This window comes from Mustela nivalis, assembly GCF_964662115.1.
Source record: "Mustela nivalis genome assembly, chromosome: 18".
Taxonomy (NCBI): Eukaryota; Metazoa; Chordata; class Mammalia; order Carnivora; family Mustelidae; genus Mustela; species Mustela nivalis.
Genome location: NC_139037.1, coordinates 42,978,824 through 43,005,736, shown reverse-complemented (window position 1 = coordinate 43,005,736; position 26,913 = coordinate 42,978,824). Strand labels below are relative to the sequence as shown.

General features: G+C 38.8%; 1 protein-coding gene across 5 annotated transcripts; it reads right to left on the bottom strand.

Annotated features, from left to right (window-relative positions):
- Positions 1–374: 374 nt before the first annotated feature.
- Positions 375–26,808, bottom strand: ZNF829 (zinc finger protein 829). 5 transcript variants are annotated; one of them, XM_082709023.1, is made up of 5 exons: positions 26,669–26,808; positions 25,951–26,014; positions 17,270–17,396; positions 16,870–16,965; positions 375–2,520 (listed from the first exon to the last, which is right to left on the bottom strand). In XM_082709023.1, exons 2-5 carry the CDS (start codon positions 25,981–25,983, stop codon positions 1,544–1,546), a joined length of 1,233 nt encoding a protein of 410 aa, XP_082565149.1. In that variant the 5' UTR covers positions 25,984–26,014; positions 26,669–26,808; the 3' UTR covers positions 375–1,543. The 5 variants fall into 5 exon arrangements, with proteins under 5 accessions (XP_082565149.1, XP_082565151.1, XP_082565150.1 ...); XM_082709025.1 differs by having other exon boundaries at positions 17,270–17,354; XM_082709024.1 differs by having other exon boundaries at positions 26,602–26,705.
- Positions 26,809–26,913: the final 105 nt, after the last annotated feature.

The window sequence follows — 26,913 nt, the reverse complement described above, 5'->3', positions numbered from 1 at the left end:
AAGGCAGAGACCCAAATGAGAGCCACCCAGGTGCCCTTCATTTTACATTTCTTAACTCATTTAATCCTCACATCAATCCAACACATTACTGTGTGTGTATGTGTGTATGTACATTCATACATACAATTATACATATCAATTATAAAGCAGCACTAATTTTCTATAAGTATTGCAAGTATTTATGTATTTGGTTGAGTGTGTACACATTTATAAGCAAAAATAGTTTTTTTAAAAAGGGTCTGGAAGGATAAACCGATAATGTGATTACGACAGGACTGAAACTATTGGCAATATTTTTCAAGGAGAAAATACTGAACAGTATTTTGACACTGAAATGTAATTATTTTTAAAGAAAAACAAACAAAAGCACTAACTTTGTATTTAGAAGGCAACTTTTATAACTGTAAAATTTCAGTGAGCACCATAGAGTATGTCAGTAATATTTAGCAAAATGATAATCTACCACAGAAAAGATTATTATGATACCATTAAAAAGAATGATAAACAGGTTATGGTATAGTATGCACATCATGATTACACTAAAGTCTGGAAGGATATGTTGTATAATTTGAAAATAGTAATTTCTTTTTGGTAGGCTTACAAATAACCTACTTTTTTTTTCACTGTGTGTGTGAAGGATTTTGTTTGTATTTGTTTTGTTTCGTTTTGAAAACGTGAAAACTTTAGCGTTACAAAAGGGAAAGAAATAGAGCTGCCTTCAAAAACAGAGTTATAATTCTGCCAGGAATTAGAAGATAGTCTCTGTAATGTAACTTATAGTATAGTATTGGTAGAAACAGATCTATAGGGCAGAGCAATAGAAAAGATGGCTCTAAAACTAAGCTAAAAACTCAAACTCAAGCAGCATAAAACAATGGGGTGGTAAGAATTATTTAAGAACTAGTTTGAGACAAAATCTTTTTTGGAGGGAAGGGTGGTTTAACTTAAACATTGAACTGACATTTTGAAATAGATTCAAGAAATTATGTATACAAGAAAACTACAAATATGTTAGAAAAACATTGTTAACAGTGTTATGGGTTAAACTATGTTGATGTCCGAACTTCTGGCACCTGTGAATGTGATCCTATATGGAAATAAGGTTGTTGTGCAGATGTAATCAAAGTAAGGTCATAAGGGTGAGCCCTAATCCAATATGACAGATGTCCTGTATGAGTCTCCTCTTGTATACAAGACAGAGACAAATTTATACAGGGAGAATGAAATGTAAAGATGGAGGCAGAGATTGGAGTGATGCATTTACAAGACAAGTAATGTCACAGAATGCTGTTAACAGAAGCTAGGAGAAAGACATGGAATAAAATCATCCTCCGAAGGAACCAACCTTAACAACAACTTCAATTTTGGATTTCAGAGCTCCAAAAACGTGAGAATACATTTCCGTTGTTTTAAGTCACCCCATTTTGGGGTACTCGGTACTTTGTTACAGTAGCCTAAAAAAACTATTATGCTGTTTTGTTTTGTTTTTTCCATTAGCTGTTTTAAGTATATTATTATAAATATTATCAAAAGGGCTTATCTTTCACCCAGTATGAATTCCTTCATGACGAATAAGGTCAGAGCGACTACCAAAGGCCTTTCCACATTCCTTACAGTCATAGGGTTTCTCGCCAGTATGAATTCTTTGATGTCTAGTAAGGTTTGAGCCTTTATTAAAAGCTCTCCCACATTCATTACATTCATAAGGTTTTTCATCTGTATGGATTCTCTGATGTTGAATAAGTTCTGAGCTCTGAATAAAGGCCTTTCCACATTCCTTACATTCATAGAGTTTCTTGCCTATATGAATTCTATGATGGTTAGTAAGTGTTGAGGCACTACTAAAGGCCTTCCCACATTCCTTACATTCATAAGGTTTCTCACCAGTATGCATTCTCTGATGTTGAATAAGCCTTGAGTGTTGAGTAAAGGCCTTCCCACATTCCTTACATTCGTAAGGTTTTTCACCAGTATGAATTCTCAGATGTGGAAAAAGTTGAGAACTCTTAGTAAAGGCTTTTCCACATACTTTACATTCATAGGGTTTCTCACCAGTGTGAATTCTCTGATGATCATTGAGGTTTGAGCAATAATTAAAGGCTTTTCCACATTCCTTACATTCATAGGGTTTCTCACCAGTGTGAATCCTCTGATGCTGAGAAAAATATGAACTACAACTAAAAGCCTTGCCACATTCCTTACATTCATAGGGCTTTTCACCAGTGTGAATCCTCTGATGTCGAGTAACAAGTGAGCCACGGCTAAAGGTCTTCCCACACTCCTTACACTCATAGCTTTTGTCAGCAGAATGAGTTCTCTGATGTTGAATAAATTGTGAGTTCTGATTAAAGGCCTTTCCACATATCTTACATTCACAGGGTTTCTCTTCATTAACAGTTTTTTGATGCGGAGTAAGAAATGGCTGAATAAAAGTAGGCATGTCTTCATGGGTAAATATTACTTGACTAAAATGTCTCTTCTTTAAAGATAATATCTTCGTCTCACACATAGATTCCAGATCTGAAAGAAATAAAAATGCGTGTGTTCATTTTTCCTATCTTGGGAGAGACTGAAACTTCTAAAAAAGAAAAAAGATTAAAGTAAAAATAATATCTGGGAAAGTAAATGCTTAAATAGTTCTCGAATATGGCTAAGCAATTTTTAAAACTGGTAACGAAAGCATGGACATTGAGGAGAGCCAAGAGAGGAAATTCAAGAGGGTAATTAGAGAAAAAATGTATTCTGAAATTCTGATGTCAATCAGAATCACCTGAAACTTCCCCAAATACACCCTATTCAGGGATACCCTCTGTATTTCACAGTGATTCTAATCATATATACATGTTTATAAGCATATACTCCCACACACAGCATCATACTGAATATCTTAAAATTTGTGGATAATTGTTTGACCTACATAAGAAGACCACTGAGGAATAAGTGTGGTGAAATGGGGGCGTCTGTGTGTCTCAGTCGTTAAGCATCTGCCTTCAGCTCAGATCATGATCCCAGGGTCCTGGGATCAAGACTTGCATTGGTCTTCCTGCTCTGTGGGAAGCCTGCTTCTCCCTCTCCAACTCTCCCTGCTTGTGTTCCCTCTCTGGCTGTATCTTTCTCTCTGTCAAAAAATTAATAATAATAATAATAATAATAATAATAAAATAAATGTGGTGAAATGTATGAATGGGGGTACAGTCTGAGACTGTGCAAAGGGTGTGTTGTTGGCAAATCCATATTGGGGGGATACCCTAGTCTAAGCTGCTGAATGAAACTGGCAAAAATGGTTTCAGGTAATTCTATGGATAGGGCTCGATATATTGGGGGTTCACTGAAAATAGTTTACCTTAGAATTCTCTGATGCTGACTTTGGGAGAGAGAGGAATGGAATTTCATGGCAGTGACTAAGAAAGTAGGCAGCTTGAATATGAGAAAGAAGAGAGTAAGAATGAAATATACTCTGTGAGAAGAAGATAGGTACTCCAACTCCAATTTTTTGTCGTTCTGTATGTCTGCCATGAAAGCACTGCAAGTATTGATCCTGAGTTTACGAATTTCAGCAAGTAGGTGAATTCATACATATGGAATCTGTAATGAGTGTCGACTGTACATCTAATTTAAAAGGGGGACAACTGGGCACGTGGGTGGCTTGGTGGGTTAAGCCTCTGCCTTTGGCTCAGGTTATGATCTCAGGGTCCTGTGATTGAGTCCCACATCAGGCTCTCTGCTCAGCAGGGAGCCTGTTTCCCCCTCTCTCTCTTCCTGCCTCTCTGAGTACTTGTAATCTCTCTCTGTGTCAAATAAATTTATAAAATCTTTTTTTTTTAAAAGGGGGGGGGACAATTTCTGTTAAAAATGACAGACTGGACCTATGAGTTTTCCACTGCCTCTTCATGAATTCAGAGGAAAATTACAGTGGAAGCTTAACAAGAGGAAAGAAAAACCTCACTAGGACAGTGAACACTGGAGAAGAGACAGTAACAATAAAATCTGGAAGCTAGGAAGCCAATGAATGAGTGATAAGTGAGTCTGCAGACCAGAGAAAGTCAAACTGAGCCTGCAGTGGATGAATTCCACAGCACTAACTGATAGTGCAGAGCCCCTAAAATGAACAAAAATTGAAGGTATCAGGCATTTCTAATAGTGGGATACATAGAGAATGCTGAAAGCTAAAGAATGAATTCAAGATTGTATGACTAGTAAGACCCCTAGGATCTCTTCTCCTATCCCATACAGGATTATACTTCCTTATTCTCACAGAAAACTCGAAATATAGAAATATGGAACCAGAGGAATCTGGATTCAGGAACATCAGGTATAGCTGTGGCTACCAGTATTGCATTAAGGACAAAGATTAACAGAAAATATATACACTTATGATAAAATAAAGAATATAACTGGTCTTTGTTCCTAGTTCCTGGCACAGAGCCCCACAAACCACTGGAATTTCCTGACCAGAAAGTCTTTTGTTATTCACAAGCTCCTTTTGATCATACCTAAGTTTTCCTAATGTGGTGATTCACAGTGGGCACCTAGCTTCAAGGGAGGGTTTGGCCACTCATGACTACATAATCAATAAAAAACTCGGGACAAGGATTGGGGTAACCTTCTGATTACTAACTTCCTGGTTGGTAACTATATAACATACCTGGAGGATAACACACCTCAATTTCATAGGCATTGAATTTCCTGTGCTTGGTACCTCTTAGACTTCACCCTGTGTTATGTTTTCAGCTAACTTTTCATTGTATCCTTTACATAAAATGGCAGTCATAAGTACATTGCTTTTCATGAGTTTTGTGAGTTGTTCTTTTTGGTTTTTTAGTTTTGTGAGTTATTCTAATGAATTATCAAACCTGAGGAGGTATGTAAAACTCTAAACTTTGTCAGTCAGACAGGATTAGGGGTAGCCTGGGGATCCTGGTTGCAACTAGTATCTGAACTGGTGGGCACCTTGCCCTTTAACTTGTGGAATCTGATGCTAACTCCAGAGAAGTGTGAGAATTGAGTTAAAGTATAAGACATCAATTTGTTGCCAGAAAATTTGTCCAGGCCCCAATACTGAAATAACCCTGTTGACTTCACCCCAATTTAACCACTGGAATACTGATAATAACTCCCTCAATTAGGAATGAAAGTAAATGTCTCTTCTCTCAGGAAGATTATGCATAAAAGACCAAGTTACCAAAAGTGGGCTGTCCTCAGTATATTAACCCAACCAGATCATCCTAAAATCAACAAGACCCAATCCCTACTACACAGAAGTTCCAATCATCTTTTTAGCATCTCATACTTAAAAATGAGCAGTAAGTCATTGTTTATCAGACATTTGAGAAATGTTTCTTAACATGAAGAGCGCCCAAAAGAGAAAAAAGTTTCTGTGAGGAAACACTCAGAGCAAGGAACAGAAGAAAATGTCAAAACATATAATGAATAACCTCAGAGAGCTAACCAAATTAAAAGGGCTCAAGATGCTAAATAAAGGAGCACTAAGAAAACATACACACACAGAATTCTTAGAAATTGATAATACAATAATGAAAATATATTTTTAAAAACCCCAAAAGTTCCTGTCTAATCTCAGAATGTACACAAAATTCTGGATTTGTTTCTCAATTAACCCTGGAGAAATTATAGAGAATTTGGTTTTACATGGAACTGATGCAAATCGTGAAATATTCTAGACAGACTGAAGACTGGTGCAAACTTGTGTGTATTTGAGGGTGGAGGCTACTTGCTGGAGAAATGGTAACAGAAGGCAAGGAGAGGATGGCCTGGTAGTAAGGTCTTTAAACTCTGATTTAGCCTTTCCCTGAAATGCTTTGGGACCACTGTTGCCTGTGCCTTTATCACAGAAACTGGTGGCAACTGCTCAAGCAGGTAGAATAAGTGCTAGATTATCCTGACTCCCACAAACACATCAACTCAACAGCAATACATGGATCAATTCCCTTTGTGAGAAATCTAGAAACTCATTAAGAGAATCCTGTACACTAGCTCCCATCATCTCCTTGAGGATGAAAAGAGTTGGACCTTGCATCCAATTTTCTAACTTCTCTGGAAGCTACCCAAGGGACTGGGTAGGATAGCTTAATGGTAAAGAAAATGTCCTGCTGGACAGAAGAATATGGCTGACCATCTGCTTTCAAGCATCTGCTCCTCTACCTTCTCAGCTATTAAAACCCCTAGAGTTGGTGGATTACGAAAAGGGAAGGCATACTCTTCCTGTATGTTGCTGCTTTGTAAATGTTGAAGAGCAAACCCTGATGAGAATTCTCTGGTAGAGCAGTAGCAAATAAAAGTTATCAGCAGTGAATCCTGAGGTTTTAGGGCTTCTCATCCTGAGCTCATCTTCTCCTACCTCTTAAATCTACCTGGAGGGGCACAGGCCTGGATTTTTCTCTTGGCCCCTCCCCAGGCACACAAGGTGATTGATATTCTCTTAGGAACATGAACTCACAGGCCAAAATTGACATACACCAGAGGGTACAACTATTGTTGAAATAAAACCACAAACTACCATGATCATCTTGACAGATACAGAAAAATTGTAGGATGTGGCCAACACCTACTTATGATAACTCTGACCAAATTAGCACTGCAAAGTAATAGCTGTAACTTGGTAAAAGTTATCAGAACTATGGTGAAAACTGCAGTTAAGTGAAGAACTTCAGATACGCTCCTTATAAGATGGGGAAAAAGAAACCGATGCCCATTACCAATGTTACCAATTAAGACAGTCCCAGCTACCATTATAAGCAAGGAAATAATCAGTATGAGGACTGTAAGGGAAGTAATAAATCTAACAACATGCAGATAATATGATGATCGAACTAGAAAAACCAAGAGAATAAAAAATTAACTTTAGTAAAGTTGTTGGATATTAAAGATCACTTACAAAAATAGTATTTTGAGTAACATTTAGCAAGATGGTAGAATAAGTGCTAGATTATCCTGACTCCCACAAACACATCAACTCAACAGCAATACATGGATCAATTCCCTTTGTGAGAAATCTAGAAACTCATTAAGAGAATCCTGTACACTAGGCAAGGGTAAAGCCAGTCATATCAAAACTAGTATGAAAACTGGAGACACCTTCTCACCATGATCCCCATTCGTGGGACAGTTCCGTACAACTGAGAGGAAACCTCCAGCTTCTCCCTGAAGAGAAAAGAAGTTGGAGTGTACATCTAATGACTCCACTTTTCTGAGTGCTGCCTGTCCTGGAGGCTTGATCAGACCTGGCATACCCTAGGCCCTAGGGACTACAAAGAACAGAAGCACTGGTTTGAACTAGCATGCAGGCACTCACCACAGCTCCTTTCTCTGCTCAATGCAGAGTGAGTGGGAGGAAAACTTCAGCTCCCAGCTTCTCCCTGAAGAAGGAAAGAGGTGGACTGTGTGTCAAACATTCCAACTTTTCTGGAGTTTGCCTAAGGGACTGGCTTCTATCTCATCAGTTTCAGAGTGCTGATGGGACCCAGCAGATTCAAGATATCTGGGGGCCACCAAGAACAAAGGAGGTAGTTTGAACTAGCACACAAACTCACCATAGCTCCTCCTCCTGGCCTACTGCTGAATGAATGGGTGGAAAACTCCAGCTCCAGCTCCCATCATCTCCTTGAGGATGAAAAGAGTTGGACCTTGCATCCAATTTTCTAACTTCTCTGGAAGCTACCCAAGGGACTGGCTTCTATCTCACTATCTCAGGACCTGGCATACAGTGGACTCCCCAGGGACTACAAAAAACAAAGGGAGTATTTTAAACTAGCATGAAGGCCCTATAGCTCTTGTCCTAGGTTAATTCATAGCAAATGGGAGGGAAAACCGCAGCTCCCAGTTTCTTCCTATAGGGGATAGAGTGCATCAAATATTTCAACTTTTCTGGGGGTTACTTGAGAGACTGGCTTCTATCTTGGAGCCCTGGAGGGACCTGGCATATTTTAGAAACTGGGAGCCACTGAGAACAAAAAAGGTGATTCGAACTAGCATGCAAACAATTGCCATAGCCCTTTCCCCCATTCTAGAGCAGAGCTGGCAAGCAAACACTCCAGCTTCCACATTCTCTCTGGAAAGGGAAAGAACCTGAACCACACATCCAATGTTCTAATTTCTTCAGGATTTACATGAGGAATTGGTGCTGATGAGACTTGGCATACTCTAAACACCTGGAAGTTACTAATAAAGACGGTGGTTTAGACTAGCATGAATGTTTGAGAGGCTCACAAAAGCTCCGACTGGTGAAGGTCTTTTCTTCTATGAGGCTAATTCATAATGAACAGGACAAGTGGCATTTTTTTTAAACATGTAGATACCAACACAAAAAATCAAGGAAATAAAATGAAGAAATAGATAAACATAATCCAAACAAGGAAACAAAATAAAGCTCCAGAAAATTACCCTAATGAAATATAGGTAGAGGAATTACCAGACAGAGAATTTTAAATAGCCATCATGAAAATGCTCAATGAGCTCAGGAGAACAAGGCATGAGGAAAGTGAGAATTCCAACCACGAGACAAAAAATTTGGAAAAAAGAAAGAAATCTTGGAGCTAAAGAATGCAATAACTTATCTGAAAAAAAATTTTTTTAAGTTTTTTTATTTATTTGACAGATCACAAGTAGGCAGAGGCAGGCAGAGAGAGAGAGGAGAAGCAGACTCCTCACTGAGCAGAGAGTCCGACGCGGAGCTCCATTCCAGGACCCTGAGATCACGACCTGAGCCGAGGGCAGAGGCCTAACCCACTGAGTCACCCAGGTGCCCCTGAACTGAAAATTTCAATAAACAGACTCAACATTCAACAGACTAGAGCAAGCAGAAGACAGAATCAGTGAACTCAAAGACAGGTCTTTTGAAATTATTCAATCAACGGAACAAAAAGAAAAGAGAATAAAAAAGAGTGAAGAAAGTTTAAGATTCTTATGAGGCACCAAGGAATGGCCCAATATACACACAGGAGTTAGAGGCAGAGAAAGAACAACAAAACTTACTCAAATTAGTAATGGATAAAAACTTCCCAAATCTGGGGAAGGAAATAGACATCTAGACTCAGGAAGCCACAGTATTTCAAAAAGATGCACACAAAAGAAATGCACACCAAGACACACTATGTCACACTGAAACATCATTATAATGTTTTTGTCAATAGTCAAAGGCAAAGAGGGGTGTCTGGCTCAGACAACTGTCTGGCTCAGTTGGAAGAGTGTGCAACTCTTGATCTTGGGGTTGTGAGTTCAAGCCTCATGCTGGGGTTAGAGATTACTAAAAAAGTAAAATAAAAACTTCAAAGGCAAAGAGAATTTTGAAAGCATCAAGAGATGACAAACTGTCTTATACAATGGAACCACCATAGGACAATGAACAGATTATTTAGCAAAATTTTGAAGGCTAGAAGGGAGCTGGATGATATATTCAAAGTGATGAAAGAAAAACAATTGCCACTCAAGAACAATATACCCAAAAAAACTTTCTTCATGAACAAATGAGAGAGAGACTTTTCCTAGACAAACAAAACCTGAGGGAGTTCATCACTACTAGACCTGCCTAAAGAAAGTTTTCAACACAAAACATAAGGATGGTAAACAGCAACATAAGGGAATAAAAAAGCATAGAAGTTCTGTTTGTAAAAGCAAATATATAGACAAACACAGAACACTGTAATACTGTTACACAGGAGGGTAAACTACTTTTATTTAATTCTTAATTCTAGTATAAAAGTAAAAAGGTGAAAGTATTGTAAATAACTACACATAAAAATATATTAATGGATATACTGATAACTGTAAATAGATTAAATTACAACATTGGTAACACAATATATGGGAGAATAAGAATTAAGTGTTTTGTATGTGATTGAAATAAGTTCTCAGTTCAGAACATATTGTTACAAGATATTTTATGAAAGCCCCAGTATAACCACAAATACTTATAAAGATTACAAAAAAGAAAAATAAAGGATTCAAAGCATATCAATGCAAAAATAAATAAATAAAAGAAGCAAAAAGAAAAAAAGAAAAAGAGGGGCAAAAGAACTACAAGAACAGAAAAACAACAAATAGTAACAGTAAATCCTTCCCTATCAATAGTAACTTTAATATTTCACTTATTTATTTGACAGAGAGAGAGATCACAAGTAGGCAGAGAGGCAAAGACAGATGGGGAAGCAGTCTCCCCAACAAGCAGAGAGCCCAATGCAAGGCTCAATCCCAGGACCCTGAGATCACACCCGAGCCGAAGGCAGAGGCTTTAACCCACTGAGCCACCCAGGGGCCCCTCAATAGTAACTTTAAATGTAAGTGGGTTAAACTTCCCAATCAAATGACATAGTGGCTGAATGGATAAAACAAGATCCAATTATATGCTCTCCTCAAGAGACCCACTTTAGATTTAAGGACACACATATCAGTTGAAAGTGAAGAAACAGAAAAAGATATTCCATGTAAATGGTAACCTAAAGACAGCTAGGGTAGCTATACTTATATCTGACAAAACAGGCTTTAAGTAAAAAACAGTCAAAAGAGATTAAAGACATTATATAATAATAAAAGGCTCAATTCACCAGGAAGACACAGCAATTATAAATATATACAGATCCAACATCAGAGCACATACATAAAGCAAACACTGACAAAACTAAAGTGAGACATAGACCAAAATAATTGGACACTTCAATGGCCTACTTGCAATAATAGAAAAAACAACCAGACAGAAAATAAACAGTGACTTGAAAACTACCATAGATCAAATGGATCTAACAGACCTATACAGAACATTTCACTCAGCTGTAACAAGATATATGCTTATCAAGTGCACATGGACTGTTCTCCAAGACAGATCATATATTAGGTGACAAAACAAGTCTTTTAAGAAATTTAAGAAGAATGAAATCATTCCCAGTATCTTTTCTGACGACAGTGAATGAAACTAGAAATCAACAGCAGAATGAAAACTAGAAAATTCACAAATATGTTGAAATTAAACAATACACTTTTGAATAAGCAATTGGTCAAAAAGAAATAGAGAAATTAGAAAATACCTTGAGACAAATGAAAACATATTTATGAGATGAAGAAAAGGCAGTATAAAGAGGGAAGTTTATAGTTCCTACATCAAAAAATAAGAAAAACACAAATATATGACCTTACACCTTAAGAAACAAACTAAACCCCAAGTTGGCATAAGGAAGGAAATAATAAATTTTAGAGCAGATATAAACCAAATAAAATAGAAAAACAGGAAAGATCAATGAAACTAACAGTCTACTGAAAAAATAAATAAAATTGATAAACTTTTAGTTATAGTAAGAAAAAGAGGAAACTCAAATAAGTAAAATCAAAAATCTGTAACTGATGTTACAGAAATTAAAAGGATCATTAAAAGGCTAGTATGAACGAGTAGATAACCTGGAAGAAATGGATAATATATAACCTATCAAGGCTGAATCATAAAGAAATAGGAAGTCTGAACAGACCTAGAACTAGTAAGGACATTAACTCACAATAAAAAATCTCTCAATGCAGGAGGCCTGGGTAGCTCAGTCAGTTAACTGTCTGCCTTCAGCTCAGGGCATGATCCAAGGGTCATGGGTTAGAGCCCCGTACTGGGCTCCCTGCTCAGTGGGAAGTCTGCTTCTCCCTCTGCCAACCACGCCATGCTCTCTCTCTTCAATAAATAAATAAAATCTTTAAAAAAAGAAAATTTCTCAATAAAGAAAAGCCCAGGACCAGATGGCTTCATTGGTGAAGTCTACCAAACATTTAAATAAAAATAATAATGCCAACCTGGGGGTGGGGAAGGGCTGCCAATCCTAAAACTCTTCCAAAAAACTGAAAAGGAGAGAACACATTCAAACTTATTTTATGAAGCCAGCATTACCCTCATGCCAAAGCCAGACAAAGACACCATAAAAAAGAAAACAACAGGCCAATTCCCCAATGAATATTGAGGCAAAAATTCTCAACAAAATACTAGTAAACTAAATCCAACAGCACATTAAAAGGATCATATACCATGACCAAGTGGAATTTATCCCTTGGATGCAAAGATAATCCAACACACAAAATCAATTAATGTGATACACCACATTAAGAGAATGAAAGATTGGGGTGCCTGGGTGGCTCAGTGGGTTAAGCCTCTGCCTTCAGCTCAGGTACATGATCTCAGGGTCCTGGGATCGAGCCCCGCGTCGGACTCTCTGCTCAGCGGGGAGCCTGTTTCCCCTTCTCTCTCTGCCTGCCTCTCTACTTGTGATATCTCTCTCTCTTTAAAATAAATAAAATCTTAAAAAAAAAAAAAAAAAAGAGAGAGAATGAAAGATTGGAGTGCTTAGGTGACTCAGTAGGTTAAGTATCTAACTCTGGCTCCAGTCATGATCTCAAGGATTGAGCCCCGGTGTCTGGCTCCTTGCTCAGTGGGGACTCTGCTTTTCCCTCTCCCTCTTCTCCCTTTCGTGCTCTGTCTCTCAAATAAACAAATAAAAATCTTTTAAAAAAAAAAAAAGAGAGAGAGAGAATGAAGGATAAAAATTACGTGATCATCTCAACAGATGCAGAAAAAGCATTTGATAAAATTCAACACCTTTTCAGGATGAAAAACTCTCAACAAACTAATAACATGGATATTATCTTAACATAATAAAGGCCACATATAAAAAGTGCACAACTAATATCATACTTGATGAAAAACTGAAGACTCTCCCTCTAAGATCATGAAGGAAAAACGCCCACTCTTGCCACTTCTACATCTGGTATACAGAAAACTCTAAAGACTTCACATAAAAACTGTTAGAACTAATAAACCATTAAATTATGGTTTCAGTTTGCAGTTTCAGGACACAAAATCAATATATAAAAATTAGTTGTTTCTTTACACTGACAATAAACTGAAAGAGAAATGAGAAAAACAGTCTCATTTATAATAGCGTCAAAAGGAAAAGGACTATTTAGGAACACACATAACCGATGAGGTAAGAGACTTGTACAATGAAAACTGTAAACCACTGATGAATAAATTAAAGATATACAAGATAATGGACAGCTATTCTGTGTTCATGGATTAGAAGAATATTGTGAAAATGTCCATATCCCCAAAACAATCTACTGATTCTATGCAATCCCTATCAAAATCCCAATAGCATTTTCTATAGAAATAGAAAAAAACAATCCAATGAGCCAAAATAATCTTCAGAAAGTACAACAAAGTTGGAGGCTTCACATTTCCTGATTCCACAATGTAAAGCAGCAGTAATTAAAACAGTATGGTACTAGCACAAAGACATACATATAAGTCAAGAGAACAAAAGAGAACAAATAGATTCACGTATACACAGTCAATTAATATGCAACAAAGATGCCAAGACTACATAACAGAAAAGGGAGGGGCACCTGGGTGGCTCAGTGGGTTAAAGCCTCTGCCTTCGGCTCAGGTCATGATCTCAGCGTCCTGGGATCAAGCCTCGCATCGGGCTCTCTGCTCAGCAGGGAGCCTGCTTCCTCCTCTCTCTCTTTCTGCCTGCTGCTCTGCCTACTTGTGACCTCTTGTCTGTCAAATAAATAAATAAAATCTTTAAAAAAAAAAAAAGAAAGAAAAGGGAAAGTCTCTAACAAATGATGATGGGAAAACTGAACATTCATATGCAAAATTTAGCCTTTATCTTATCCCATACCGAAAAACCACCTCAAAATGTATTAAAGACTTAAACATGAGACCTGACACTATAAAGCTTCACATAAGGGAAAAGTTTCATGACACTGGTCTTATTGATGATTTCAGGATATGACACCAAAAGCAAACAGACATATAGGACTACATTAAATTTAAAAGCTTGTGCACAGCAAAGGAAACAAAAGTGTGAAAAGGTAACTTATGGAATGGGAGAAAATATTTGCCAACCATGTATCTGATAGTGGTTAACTTTCTTAAATATATAGCGAAAGAACTAATCTGATTAAAATATAAGTTGAGAACGTGTGTAGACGTTTTCCCAAAGAAAATGTATAAATGGTCAAGAAGTATATGAAAGATGCTCAAAAATCTCAAATCATTACAGAAGCATAAATCAAAACCATGAAGAAACATTGCCTATTACTTTTAGGATGGCTGTCATTAAAACAAACAAACAAACAAACAAAAAACAAGTAACAAATATTGGAGGAGATGCAAAGAAATTGGAACTCTTGTTCCTAAAAAATTAACAACAGAACTATCATATGATCCATCAATCCCACTTCTGGGTATTTATCCAAAAGAATTGAAATCAGGATCTTTTTTTTTTTAAAGATTTTATTTATTTGACAGAGAGATCACAAGTAGGCAGAGAGGCAGGCAAAGAGAGCGGGGAGAAGCAGGCTCCCTGCTGAGCAGAGCGCGGTGCTCGACGCGGGGGGGCTCAATGCTGACCTGAGATCATGACCTGAGCTGAAGGCAGAGGCCTTCCCCACTGAGCCACCCAGGCACCCCGTTTGAAATCAGGATCTTGAAGAGATATTAGCACTCATGTGTTTATTGCAGTACTACTCATAATAGTCAAGATGTGAAAACAACCTAAATCTACAGATGGATGAGTGGATAAACAAAATGTGTTATATATTTACAATGGAATATTATTCAACCTTAAAAAGAAGGAAATCCTTCCATATGAAACAACATGAAGACACTAAGCTACATGAAATAAACCAGTTATAGGACAAATACAGCATTATTTGACTTATAGGAGATATCTAAAAAGGGTAAAACTCACAGAACAAAAGAGTAGTTACCAAGAGTAGTTGGTTACCAACGGCTGGGGTTATAAGGAAACGAGCAGTTGCTAATATATACTACTGCGCCTAAAGTTAACAATATTGTATTATACACTTAAAAATTTGTTGAGGGTAGATCTCGTGTTAAATGATCTTATCACAATTAAATTTTTTTTTAAAGATTTTATTTATTTGAAAGAGACAGAGGGGGGGACAGCAAGCACGAGCAGAGGGAAAGGGCAGAGGAAGAGGAAGCAGCAGACTCCCTGCCGAGCAAAGGAGGTGGACATGGGGCTTGATCCCAGGATCCTGAGATCACGACCTAAGTCAAAGGCAGATGCTCAACCAATTGAGCCATCCAGGTGCCCTTCACAATTAAATTTAAAAAGAAAGAATAAAAAGCAGTTGTATGAAGTTATACCCTATCAGCAGCTTGAAGGTGCTGTTCCACATTCTCATCTATTCTTACTAATGTCAGACTTAAATTTTTGCCTACGTTACAGATGACATAATGATATCCCACTGCATTTCCCCGATAATAAAATTAAACTCCTTTCCACATGTTAAAAAAAAAAAAGCTTATACTATTTCTCTATACGAACAATATCAATTAGAAAATTGTAGTATGCTTACAATCTACTTGAAAAATCTAGAAAGCAACTGAACAAAGAACGAAAAATTGCTATGAACAACAGTTATAAATGATTTATTTGTCTGGTGAAAAGACAGCCTGAAGGTTACAAATTTACTATCCTCTAAGACAGTAACTAGTTTTTGTATCCACAATAGTGATGTGATTCCTGCATTGTAATATAATTACATATATATGTATATAATCATAATATAAACTCAGAGTCTCCCAGACAACTTGAACAAGCTTTACCATTCCTCTGGTTCTCTCATTAGTGAGCTAAATAAATATTTCAAATGTGCTTATCATATACTTAGAAGAATCATCTTTAATTTTTGAATAATTATACTTTTGAAAAGTTTTGAAAATGTTATACTCTGACAATTCTGAAGGTCCCACTGAAATGTCCAAATGGACTTATTTGCAGGAGGCAATAAAGTATGACTTGTGAAGTGTATCTCATGGGCTATTTAAGGCCCAGCAGTCTTTTCTTCTTCGCTGCCTCAGTAAATTCCAAGCAGCAATAAAATGCTACTTTAATTCACTTTCTCTCCACTACACCCTCCTCAATGCATCCTGGGTTTTGTTTTTGGACTAAGTCTAGTTTTGCTACTGGTTTGTGCAAGGCTGGTAAGTTATAGTGATTAGGAATCTGATTTTATGGTAATTTCTTTTTTTTTCTTTTTAAGATTTTATTTATTTATTTGACAGACAGAGATCACAAGTACGCAGAGGCAGGCAGAGACAGAGGAGGAAGCAGGCTCCCCACCGAGCAGAGAACCCGGTGGGGGGCTCGATTCCAGGACCCTGAGATCATGACATGAGCTGAAGGCAGAGGATTTAACCCACTGAGCCACCCAGGCGCCCCTGATTTTATGGTAATTTCTATAGGGATAATGGAAATCTGTTCCAGTTATCTGGGGATCCCTTCATTCTCTGTTAACTGAGATGACAGAGAATTTGGATTATTATCTTCCAGTGGTCTGTTTATAATATTTGGTGCCTCCTGGAAAGGAAAATAAATCTTGGGAAATCTGCATTGGTGAGTTCTTTAGTTCTTTGTTCATTCTATCTTATGGCTAAATTATAAAACTAAAGTTGTATCTACAGTTGAGAAAGCTTTTTTTGTTTTATCTTCAATTTTTTTTTTGAGATAAAATTGACAAAAATCCTTTATCTAAATAATAGGATAAGTATGAAATATTTTCCTACTTCCAGAAGGTATTAATAAACTTAATTATGAAGGGTCATAACTTAAAGGAGCTCACACCAAAAGTACACGCAACCAAAGAAAAAAATAGATAAACTAGATCTTGTTAAATTTAAAAATTTGTGCTTCAAAGGACAAAATCAAGAGGGTGAAAACATACCTACTAAGAAAATACTCACAAACATATGGTTGATAAAACTTGTGTCTAGAATATATAATTAACTCAAAACTCACTAATAATAAGACAACCCAATTGAAAAATGGACAAAATCACTACCTATCATCTCACCTGAACAAAGGCCTCTTGTCAGCTCTCTTTCAACCATCCAGGGTTCTTTTCCTTGTTCCAATAAGGAAATCACAGCTGGCTTAGAATTGGAAAGTCCTGATCACAAGAAAAGACACGGGACATTGTTATGCTGTGGGTGTCCCAGAAATCAGATGCAGTCCCTTGGTGATCAAGAAAAAGATGCCACTATAGGAAGGACCAGAGAAAGATGAAGATGAAGCTTCAACCCACTGAAGGTGCTCATTTCCAACTCTTCCATTCCATTCCATTCCAACTCAAACCATTCCTTGAGGAACAGGGAGCAGAAATTTAGCTGGTTACTTGAAACAAATAATTCATAATGGAGAAAGGAGACATTCCGAAGGGCAGACTCTGAATTTGGGGGGATAGTTATCCTTACCCACTGAAACCAGGTTGCTGAAATTCTCCAACATCACTTCTTTGTATAAATTCATCTGACCAGAATCCAGGCATTCCCATTCCTCCTGAGAGAAGTTTATAGATACATCCCTGAACATCATTGACCCCTGAAACAACAAACATGCTTTCACAGTAGAAGGAGATTAAAAAAAAAAAAAAAAAAAAAAAAAAGATGGTGAGGCACCTGGGTAGCTCAGTCAGTTAACCATCTGCCTTCGGCTCAGATCTTGATTCCAGGGTCCTAGGATCAAACCTTACATCAGGCTCTCTTCTCTGTGGGGGAGCCTGCTTTTCCCTTTGCCTCTGCCTGCCGCTCCCCATGATTGTGTGTGAGATCTCTCTCTCAAATAAATAAATAAAATCTTAAAAAGAAAAAAGATTGTAGTAGAGATGGTGCTAGAGCTTATTAAGCAAACTGAAGGGACTGGAACTCTATTATATCAGTAGAAAACATATCTTTTGTGTACAGAGGGATATATCAAGCAACATGCAAGTAAACTTTAGCATTGCTAATCATACAGCTCAATGCTCGATGCCTGGTTATAGTAAGGTGTGCATATATGTGAATCCTTTCCCCCTTCCCATATTTTTCCTTTAAGACCCAAAAGAGGAAACAATGTGATGTACTTAAGAAAAAAATCTTATGATACCTTTTGGAGTAAAATTTCAGAATATCAAGGAAAAACAGAACTTTCTAAAAGCTTGTAAGAAGAAAACATACATCACATAAAAATTTATAGGAATTAGGGGTGCCTGGGTGGCTCAGTGGGTTAAAGCCTCTGCCTTCGGCTCAGTTCATGATCTCAGGGTCCTGGGATCGAGCCCCGCATCGGGCTCTCTGCTTGGCAGGGAGCCAGCCTGCTTCCTCCTCCCCCTCTCTCTGCATACTTATGATCTCTGTCTGTCAAATACATAAATAAAATCTTAAAAAAAATTTATAGGAATTAAAATCACAGTGGACTTTTCAACAGCTCCACCTGAAGAAAAAAAAAGTGATTCCTTTAACATTACAAATGAAAATTAATTCTGGCCTAGAATTCTATACCCAGTCAAAGCTAGTGTGAAGAGTATATACCAAGCAAGATTAAAAACAAAATGGTGTGAAGAATAAGATTACTTCGAGATCTACAGGGAAAGATAAAATTATCTCTCAGTAGCTTTTTTTTTTTTAAGATTTTAAAAATTTATTTGACAGAGAGATCACAAGTAGGCACAGAATCAGGCAGTGGGGTGGGGGAACGCAGACCACCCACCGAGCAGAGAGCCCGACGAGGGGCCGATCCCAGGACTCCAAGACCATGACCCAAGCCAAAGGCAGAGGCCCAACCAACCAAGCCAGCCAGGCAACCCTCTGAGCTTTTAAAAGAAACTCCTGGGGGCACCTGGGTGGCTCAGGGGGTTAAGCCTCTGCCTTGGGCTCAGGTCATGGTCCCAGGGTCCTGGGATCGATCCCCACGTGGGGCTCTCTGTTCAGCAGGGAGCCTGCTTCCTCCTCTCTTTCTGCCTCCCCCTCTGCCTATTTGTGATCTCTCTGTCAAATAAATAAAAATAAAATCTTAAAAAAAAAAAAAAAAAGGAAAATAAGAAACTCCTGGCCTACATGCTCCTTCAAAAGTATGGAGTAAATTAAGAAAAAGAAAGATACTATATTCAGAAATTACAAAACTAACATGAGAATACATGACAAGGTCTCAAGTGTAACTGTGAAAGGCAAGTTCCAGGATAATACCTGGCAGAACTAGAGAGCGATGTCTAGGAACAAGAAATTAAAGGACTATGGGAAAGAGGTCTCCAAGGAAAAATAAAGACCTAGTAAGTTTGATCATATGGAAAATATTTTTGATAGGCACCTGGAAGCAATGTTGGTAGATATGGGGAAAAAAAGAGCAACACATATATGGAAAAAGACAAATGAAGAAACAAAGTCGTTTACCCTCAGAAAATTGTAAAAGTTGTACTGAAAAGAATTTAGGCTCTAGTGTACTACTCAGATTAATAATATCTGTGAGGTCCTAATTACGTGAGTATCAATGATTTAAGAAAATTGTGATATAATTCTTCTACAGGAACAGGAAGTGAGAAATATGATATGGGAAATCTCAACCCTTATTTACCTCAAGAAAGTCACCAAGATATGTCTATAAAAAGAATAGCAATGGGGATGCCTGGGTGGCTCAGTCAATTAAGTGTTTGATTCTTGATTTTGGTTCAGAGATGTGAGATCCAGCCCAGTGTCAAGCTCTATGCTATGTGTGGGGCCTGCTTCAGATTCTCTCTCTTTCCCTCTCCCTCTGTCCTAACCCATCCAAATAAATAAACAGCATATCTTTAAAAAACAGCAATGTAGGAATATAAACTAGAAATACAGGGAAACAGGGGTACCTGAGTGGCTTCAGTTAGGCATCTACCTTTAACTCAGGTCATGATCTCAGGGTCCTGGGATCAAGGCCCACATCTACCTGACTGTTCAGTGGGGACTCTGCTTCTCCCTCTTCCTCTCCATCTGCTCCTGACCCCACCGTGCTCTCTCTCAAATAAATAAATAAAATCTTTAAAAAAAAAAAAAGAAAGAAAGAAAGAAAAGAAAACAAGAAAGAAATATAGGGAAAAGGACACCTGGCTGACTGTCAGTGTGGAATGAGCAACTCTTGATCACGTGGTTGTGAGTATGAGCCCCACATTGGCTATAGAGATTACTTAAAAATTAAAAACAGGGGCGCCTGGGTGGCTCAGTGGATTAAGCCACTGCCTTCGGCTCAGGTCATGATCTCAGGGTCCTGGGATCGAGTCCCGCATCGGGCTCTCTGCTCAGCAGGGAGCCTGCTTCCCTCTCTCTCTCTCTCTGGCTGCCTCTCTGTCTACTTGTGATTTCTCTCTGTCAAATAAATAAATCTTAAAAAAAAAAAATTAAAAAAAAATTAAAAACAAAACAAAGCAAAAAGTGCAAAGAGAAATAGGAAAAAATCTGAAGGTAGCCATCTGAGGGGAGTAGGATTGGGTACTGGGACAAAGCCCTGACATTTTTTTTTTAAGTCTTAAAATTTCTTGAAAAATTTTTTAATGCAAAACTGGCTAAACATTAATTTAAAAATCACTATTGGGGTGCCTGCGTGGCATTCTAACTAAATGTCCAACTCCTGGTTTCAGCTCAGGTCATGATTTCAGAGTTGTGAGATAGAGCCCCACGTTGGGCTCCATGCCCAGCATAGAATCTGCTTCAGATCCCCTCTCCCTCTCCCTCTGTCCCTCCTGCTTGAGCTCTCTCTCTAATAAATACATAAATCTTTGAAAAATAAATAAAATATCACCATCTTAGACAAGAATATAATTTAAATTTCTTGAAAGTTATACTTCTCAGGGCGCCTGGGTGGCTCAGCGGGTTAAGCTGCTGCTTTCAGCTCAGGTCATGAACTCTGAGTCCTCAGATCAAGCGCCGCATCGGGCTCTCTGCTCAGCAGGGAGCCTGCTTCCTCCTCTCTCTCTGCCTGCCTCTCTGCCTGCTTGTGATCTCTGTCAAATAAATCTCTCTAAAATAAATAAATAAATAAAATCTTAAAAAAAAAAAAAAGAAAGTTATACTTCTCTTATGACTGTTATAAGAATTATTCCTTATTAACATAAATTCTTTAACTTTTATAATTTTGCTGGTGGCAGAATTTTCTACAATATAAACATTACCAAAGGAAAGCTTTCACTTCAGCCATTTTGTTAGGCAAAATCCTTAAGAACCGTTCCAGATATTATCCTCCCTCTCATACCTTGCCCTATGCATCTCTACCATTTTGCTGTTCCTGAATTGCATTCTTTATAGTAAAACTATGATTAAATACAGTACTTTCCTGAGGTCTATAAATCATTCTAATCAATTACTATACCTGAGTAGGGATAATGGGAATACCTCTGTTTGTGGTCTGCTTGGGGCTACCCAAGGCTTGGAGATGCTGTCTCAAATAGGGCAGTCTTGTAAGGCTAAGCCCACTAAACCTGTGGTGCTCTGTGTTAACTCTGTAATTAGTGTCAGAATTGAATTAAATTGCAGGACACTCAGTTGGTGTCCAAAAACTGGTTGCTGAAAAATGACACACATTTTCCATCCCACAGGAAAAATTAAGTTATTTCTTCATCTTAGACTCCAAGGTCCAAAGTAAAATGATGAGATTATTTAGGAGAATTTTTGCTGTTTCCTGAAGTTTAGAGGGCACAGAAACTGGTATCCAGTGCCCTTTTTGGACCAGATGTGGACTCAATGGAAGGACAATGGGATTCCCAACAAAGCAGCAAAGCACAGAATCCCCAAGTGTAAGACAGGTATTGTAAGTAGATATTGGTAGCTCAATCAGTTAATCACATGACTCTTGATTTTGGCTCAGGTCATGATCTCAGGGTTGTGGGATCGAATCCCACACTGAGCTCTGCGCTCAGCACCAAGTTGGCTTGTCCCTCTCCCTCTGCTCTTCCTCTGAAGCTTACATATTATTATATTCAACTAGAGATTGTAATTAGTAGAATGAGACTGACCTTTATCACTGAAAATAACCAAAGGATACCAAAGAGTGATCAAAACAAGTATAGAAACTGCACAAGTTATTTTATCCAGGGCAACAAAAAAATCAGCCCACAGAGAGATGAAAGTAGAAAATATGAAAACTAATTTATTTTACTTGCTTCCTATGGAGGCCTGCTTATTTCAAAGTGCTAGTTATACACTGATTTGGTTTTCAGGTACACATTCATATCATCTGCAAAGCAATTATCTTATATTCTCTTTTCTAATTTTTAACCAACTTCTTTCTCTTGGCTAAGTGCTTTGGTTAATATCAATGCAACGATGTTAAATAACATTGGTGATGGCATATATTCTTGTGCTTTTTCTGATTTTATTATGCTTCGAATATTTCCTGATTAAACATTAGGTTAAAAAAAGGGGCAGGGGCGGTGCCAGGCTGGTTCAGTTGGTAGGACATGAAACTTCTGATCTCGTGGTTTGCAGGCTTAAGCCCTATGTTGGATGTAGAGATTACTTAAAAATAAAAGGGGCGCCTGGGTGGCTCAGTGGGTTAGGCTGCTGCCTTCGGCTCAGGTCATGATCTCAGGGTCCTGGGATCGAGCCCCGCATCGGGCTCTCTGCTCAGCAGGGAGCCTGCTTCCCTCTCTCTCTCTCTGCCTGCCTCTCCATCTACTTGTGATTTCTCTCTGTAAAACAAATAAATAAAATCTTTTTTTAAAAAATAATAAATAAAATCTTTAAGAAACAAAAAACATCTGATTAGCTTCTGAGAACAGCTTCTGATTAGCTTCTACTATATTATACTAACCTCTTAGCATTATTCCCATTAATATTGGGCAACAATCTTCACTACAGAAATGGCAAGTATAATTAGAGGCTGATGGGAGGAAAACCAGATATTCTGGGTTTTGGCACAGAAGAATGGATTGGAAATACTCAGCCATCTTCTAAAGAAACCCAGAAAGGTCTTAAGTGCAATAGATTGGGGATGACTGATTCTTAACGTGATTTCCTTTGCCTCTGTACCAAATATCCACATTTTAAAAACTGGGAGTAGGGGTGCCTGGGTGGTTCAGTGAGTGGGTTAAAGCCTTTGCCTTCGGCTCAGGTCATGATCCCAGGGTCCTGGGATCGAGCCCCACATCGGGCTCTCTGCTCAGCAGGGAGCCTGCTTCCTCCTCTCTCTCTCTCTGCCTACTTGTGATCTCTGTCTGTCAAATAAATAAATAAATCTTTAAAAAAAATAAAATAAAATAAAGGACAACGAAACTAGAATAATCAAGACTGTGATACTGTTTTAAAACAACAGAACAAAGAGCTCGTGAACACATCCACTTATATATAGATACTGGATTTTTATATGTTTGGATATATCTGAAATGGGAACATAGTGACCTAATATATGGTACTGAAAAAGCGAGGAAAGAATTCATAAGTGGGTAAAATCTGGGCCCCACTTTACATTGTACACAAAAGCCAGTTACAGGTGGATTAAATATATAAATAGGAAAGGCAAACTTTTTTATTTTAAGATTTTATTTTTAAGGGGCGACTGGGTGACTCAGTGGGTTAAGCCTCTGCCTTCAGCTCAGGTCATGATCTCGGGGTCCTGGGAACAAGCCCCACATCCCTGCTTCCCCCCCTCTCTCTGCCTGCCTCTCTGCCTACTTGTGATTTCTGTCAAGTAAATAAATAAAATCTTTAAAAAATCTTAAAAAAAAAAAAAAGATTTTATTTTTAAGTAATCTCCACACCCAATGTGGGGTTCAAACTCACAACCCTGAGATCAAAGTCACATGCTCCACCAACTGGGCCAGCCAGAACCCCAAAAAGCAAAACTTGTAGCTTCGGGATCGCGTCAAGCTCCCTGCTCTGGGGGAAAGCCCGCTTCTCCCTCTCCCACTCCCCCTGCTTGTGTTTATTTGACTGTCAAAATTTGACAGAGAGTGTCAAATTTATTTGACAGAGAGTGAAATAAACAAATAGAATCTTTAAAATAAATAAGTAGTAAAAAATAAAGATTTTACTTATTAATTTGAGAGAGAGAAAGAGAGACAGCACAAGCAGGGGGAGGAACAGAGGGAGAAGGACAAGCAGACTCCCCACTGAGCAGGGAGCCTGACCTGGGGTTCAATCCCAGAACCCCAGCCCCAGATCACAACCTGAGCCAAAGTAGACACCTTTGGCTCAGGTGTCTCACTGACTGAGCCACCAGGCGCCCTAGAAAGGATTTCCAGAAACACAAAAAGCACTAACCACAAAGAAAAAAAAATTGATAACTGCATTAAAGTTAGGATTTCTATTCATAAAACCACCTTAAAAGAAATGATAAAACAATCTAAACGGAAAACTATCAATGAAGGACTCATATCCAGATTATATAAAGAAACCCTATGAATCAACAAGAGATAATCAAGGGGCAAAAAGTTAAAATATTTGAACAGGCAGGTCACAAAAGGAGAAATCTTAATAACCAATAAATACATGAAATGGTATACAATCTTATTATTAATCATGAAGTCCAATTTCAAACCTCTGTGTGTATGGGTGGATGGGGGCTGTATGTGTGTTATTTATAAGTAAATAAATACTTAAAGATTTCAAAGTCAGACATACTGACATGAAGAAAGGGAGAGAACATAACTCACACAAAGAAATATGAATCTTTGGGTGCCTGAGTGGCTCAGTGGGTTAAGCCTCTGCCTTTGGCTCAGGTCATGATCTCAGGGTCCCGGGATCAAGCCCTGCATCGGGCTCTCTGCTTAGCGGGGAGACTGCTTCCCCCTTTCTCTCTGCCTGCCTCTCTGCCTACTTGTGATCTCTGTCTGTCAGATGAATAAATAAAATCTTTAAAAAAAAAAAGAAATATGTATCTTTAAAAAATGGTATTTACAAAGACCATTTGACAACACAGAAGAATAATACTTTCTAGTGAAAATGTAGGATATAATATAGTAAGTGAAGTATAATTTGATTTTGGAAAAATAATAAAAATTAATTAAGGGGCACCTGGGTGGCTCAGTCAGTTAAGCCTCTACTCAGGTCATAATCCCATGTTCTGGGATTGAGTCCCACATCTGGTTCCTTGCTCAGCAGGAAACCTGCTTCTCCCCCTCCCTCTGCTTCTGCTTACCTGCTCTCTCTCTCGCTCACTCTGCCTCTCAAATAAATAAAATCTTTTTAAAAAATTAATCAAGGGGCGCCTGGGTGGCTCAGTGGGTTAAGCCTCTGCCTTCGGCTCAGGTCGTGATCTCAGGGTCCTGGGATCGAGCCCCACATGGAGCTCTCTGCTCAGCGGGGAGTCTGCTTCCTCCTCTCTCTCTCTGCCTGCCTCTCTGCCTACTTGTGATCTCTCTCTGTCAAATAAAGAAATAATTTTAAAAAATAATCAAAATATTAACATTAGATATTTGAGTGATCACATTTTATTTATTTATTTTAGAGATTTTATTTATTTATCAGAGAGAGAGAGGGGGAGAGAGCAAGCACAGGCAGACAGAATGGCAGGCAGAGGCAGAGGGAGAAGCAGGCTCCCTGCTGAGCAAGGAGCCTGATGTGGGACTCTATCCCAGGACGCTGGGATCATGACCTGAGCCGAAGGCTGCCACTTAACCAACTGAGACACCCAGGCGTCAAATTTTATTTTTTCTTGGTAATTGTTTCTAAAATCTCTAAGTAATAGTGATGTTGTGTTTTATGTTATATGTTATGTTGTGTTGTTACGTGCTGTGTTATGTGTTGCATTATGTTACATGTTATTTTATTGTTTATTTTATTTTAGTAGGCTCCATGCCCAGCAGAGAGCCCAGTGTGGGGCTTGAACTTAGGACCTGGATTGGAGTTCAAGACCTGAGTCCAGATCAAGAGTCAGTCCCTTAACCAACTAAGCCACCCAGGCGCCCCGTGTTTTTATTTTAATATCATAACAATTGTATTTAAATCATAATACTGCATTTAAAAAGAAGAAAACTCAACAAACGGAAGTAGAGCCATTTCCCAAATAAGTGAACAATACATATAGGGGTGCTGTTGGGCTTTAAAACCAGGCTGGACCATCCTTCCCTTTAATTATAAGGACCTACAATTAAATGACATATCTTTATTAAGCATTTAACTTTCAGAAGAAAGAAAGCAAAGAGAAAACTCCAACACACCTTGGACACTGCTTGTAGAAGTTCATTGTGCATTCTTCTCTTCTGCACCTGGAGAAAGGTGGAACTGGGGAGAGGAAAAGGTAATTGCAAAACACCATGTTTTCCTTTTTTCCCCAAACTGGTCTGGTCAGAAGTCACCTCCAGTCCCAGCCCCAGCCCCCACCACACGCAGGGAATGGAGATCAGAGAATGGAGCATTCTGCCTAATCTGTGTGTCTGGAAAAAGCTAAGGCCACCGCTGCCAAAGGGCTATAACCCGACCAAACTTCACAGAAGTTCCCTGGGGACAAAGTTCTGAAGTTACAATCTTACATATGACAGGAACCCAATACCCTGACACAAAGTGCCCCATAACCTGAGCACCGACATACTGAAACCAATGCGACAAGCACTCCACACGCGCGCACACAGAGCTACCCATGGTAACACGGTTACAATCACATACCCGCCACCGAACATTGTTACTCTCCTACAGCCTTAGGTACCCCCCCCCCACAACAGTGTCTCGGGGTCACAACCGTCATCGGGACACATGCAATTACAACCCCACAATGACAGGCAACCGATAACCGCACACAGGTCTCAATCTCTCACACACACAATCCCCTTTACAGGCCGCTCCACCCGTACGGTACAGGCCGGATGACCCACCTTGGTACCTATCTCCGGGCTCCTCAATTTACGCCTTTCGAGTCCCCCGCGACCTACCGACTCTCACCTCACGGATCTAACAGTCCCGCCAGGCGTGACGAAACTTTCGCGTTCTTGCGAGAAGAGCGACCGGACCCACCGGGCCCTCTGGGAAATGTGGTCCAGAGACGCACCCGCGGCCAATTCCTCTCAGGGCCCTGCCCGGACCCTCCCTCAACGGCTGTAACTGCAATTCTCAGCGTCTAGCCAGGTCTCAGGGTTGCGAGGCACGGAAGGTTTGCACCTTCCAGCCCGGCCTTCGGTGCAGGACTT

Excerpts from the sequence above, each read along its gene's own strand:
- ZNF829 (XM_082709022.1), bottom strand. The coding sequence starts at position 26,148 with ATGCTCCATTCTCTGATCTCCATTCCCTGCGTGTGGTGGGGGCTGGGG. Across the intron at positions 16,966-17,269 it reads CAGCAACCTGGTTTCAGTGG|GACTTTCCAATTCTAAGCCA; the intron begins GTAAGGATAACT and ends TCTTGTGATCAG. Across the intron at positions 2,521-16,869 it reads GACAAGAGGCCTTTGTTCAG|ATCTGGAATCTATGTGTGAG; the intron begins GTGAGATGATAG and ends TATTTCTTTCAG.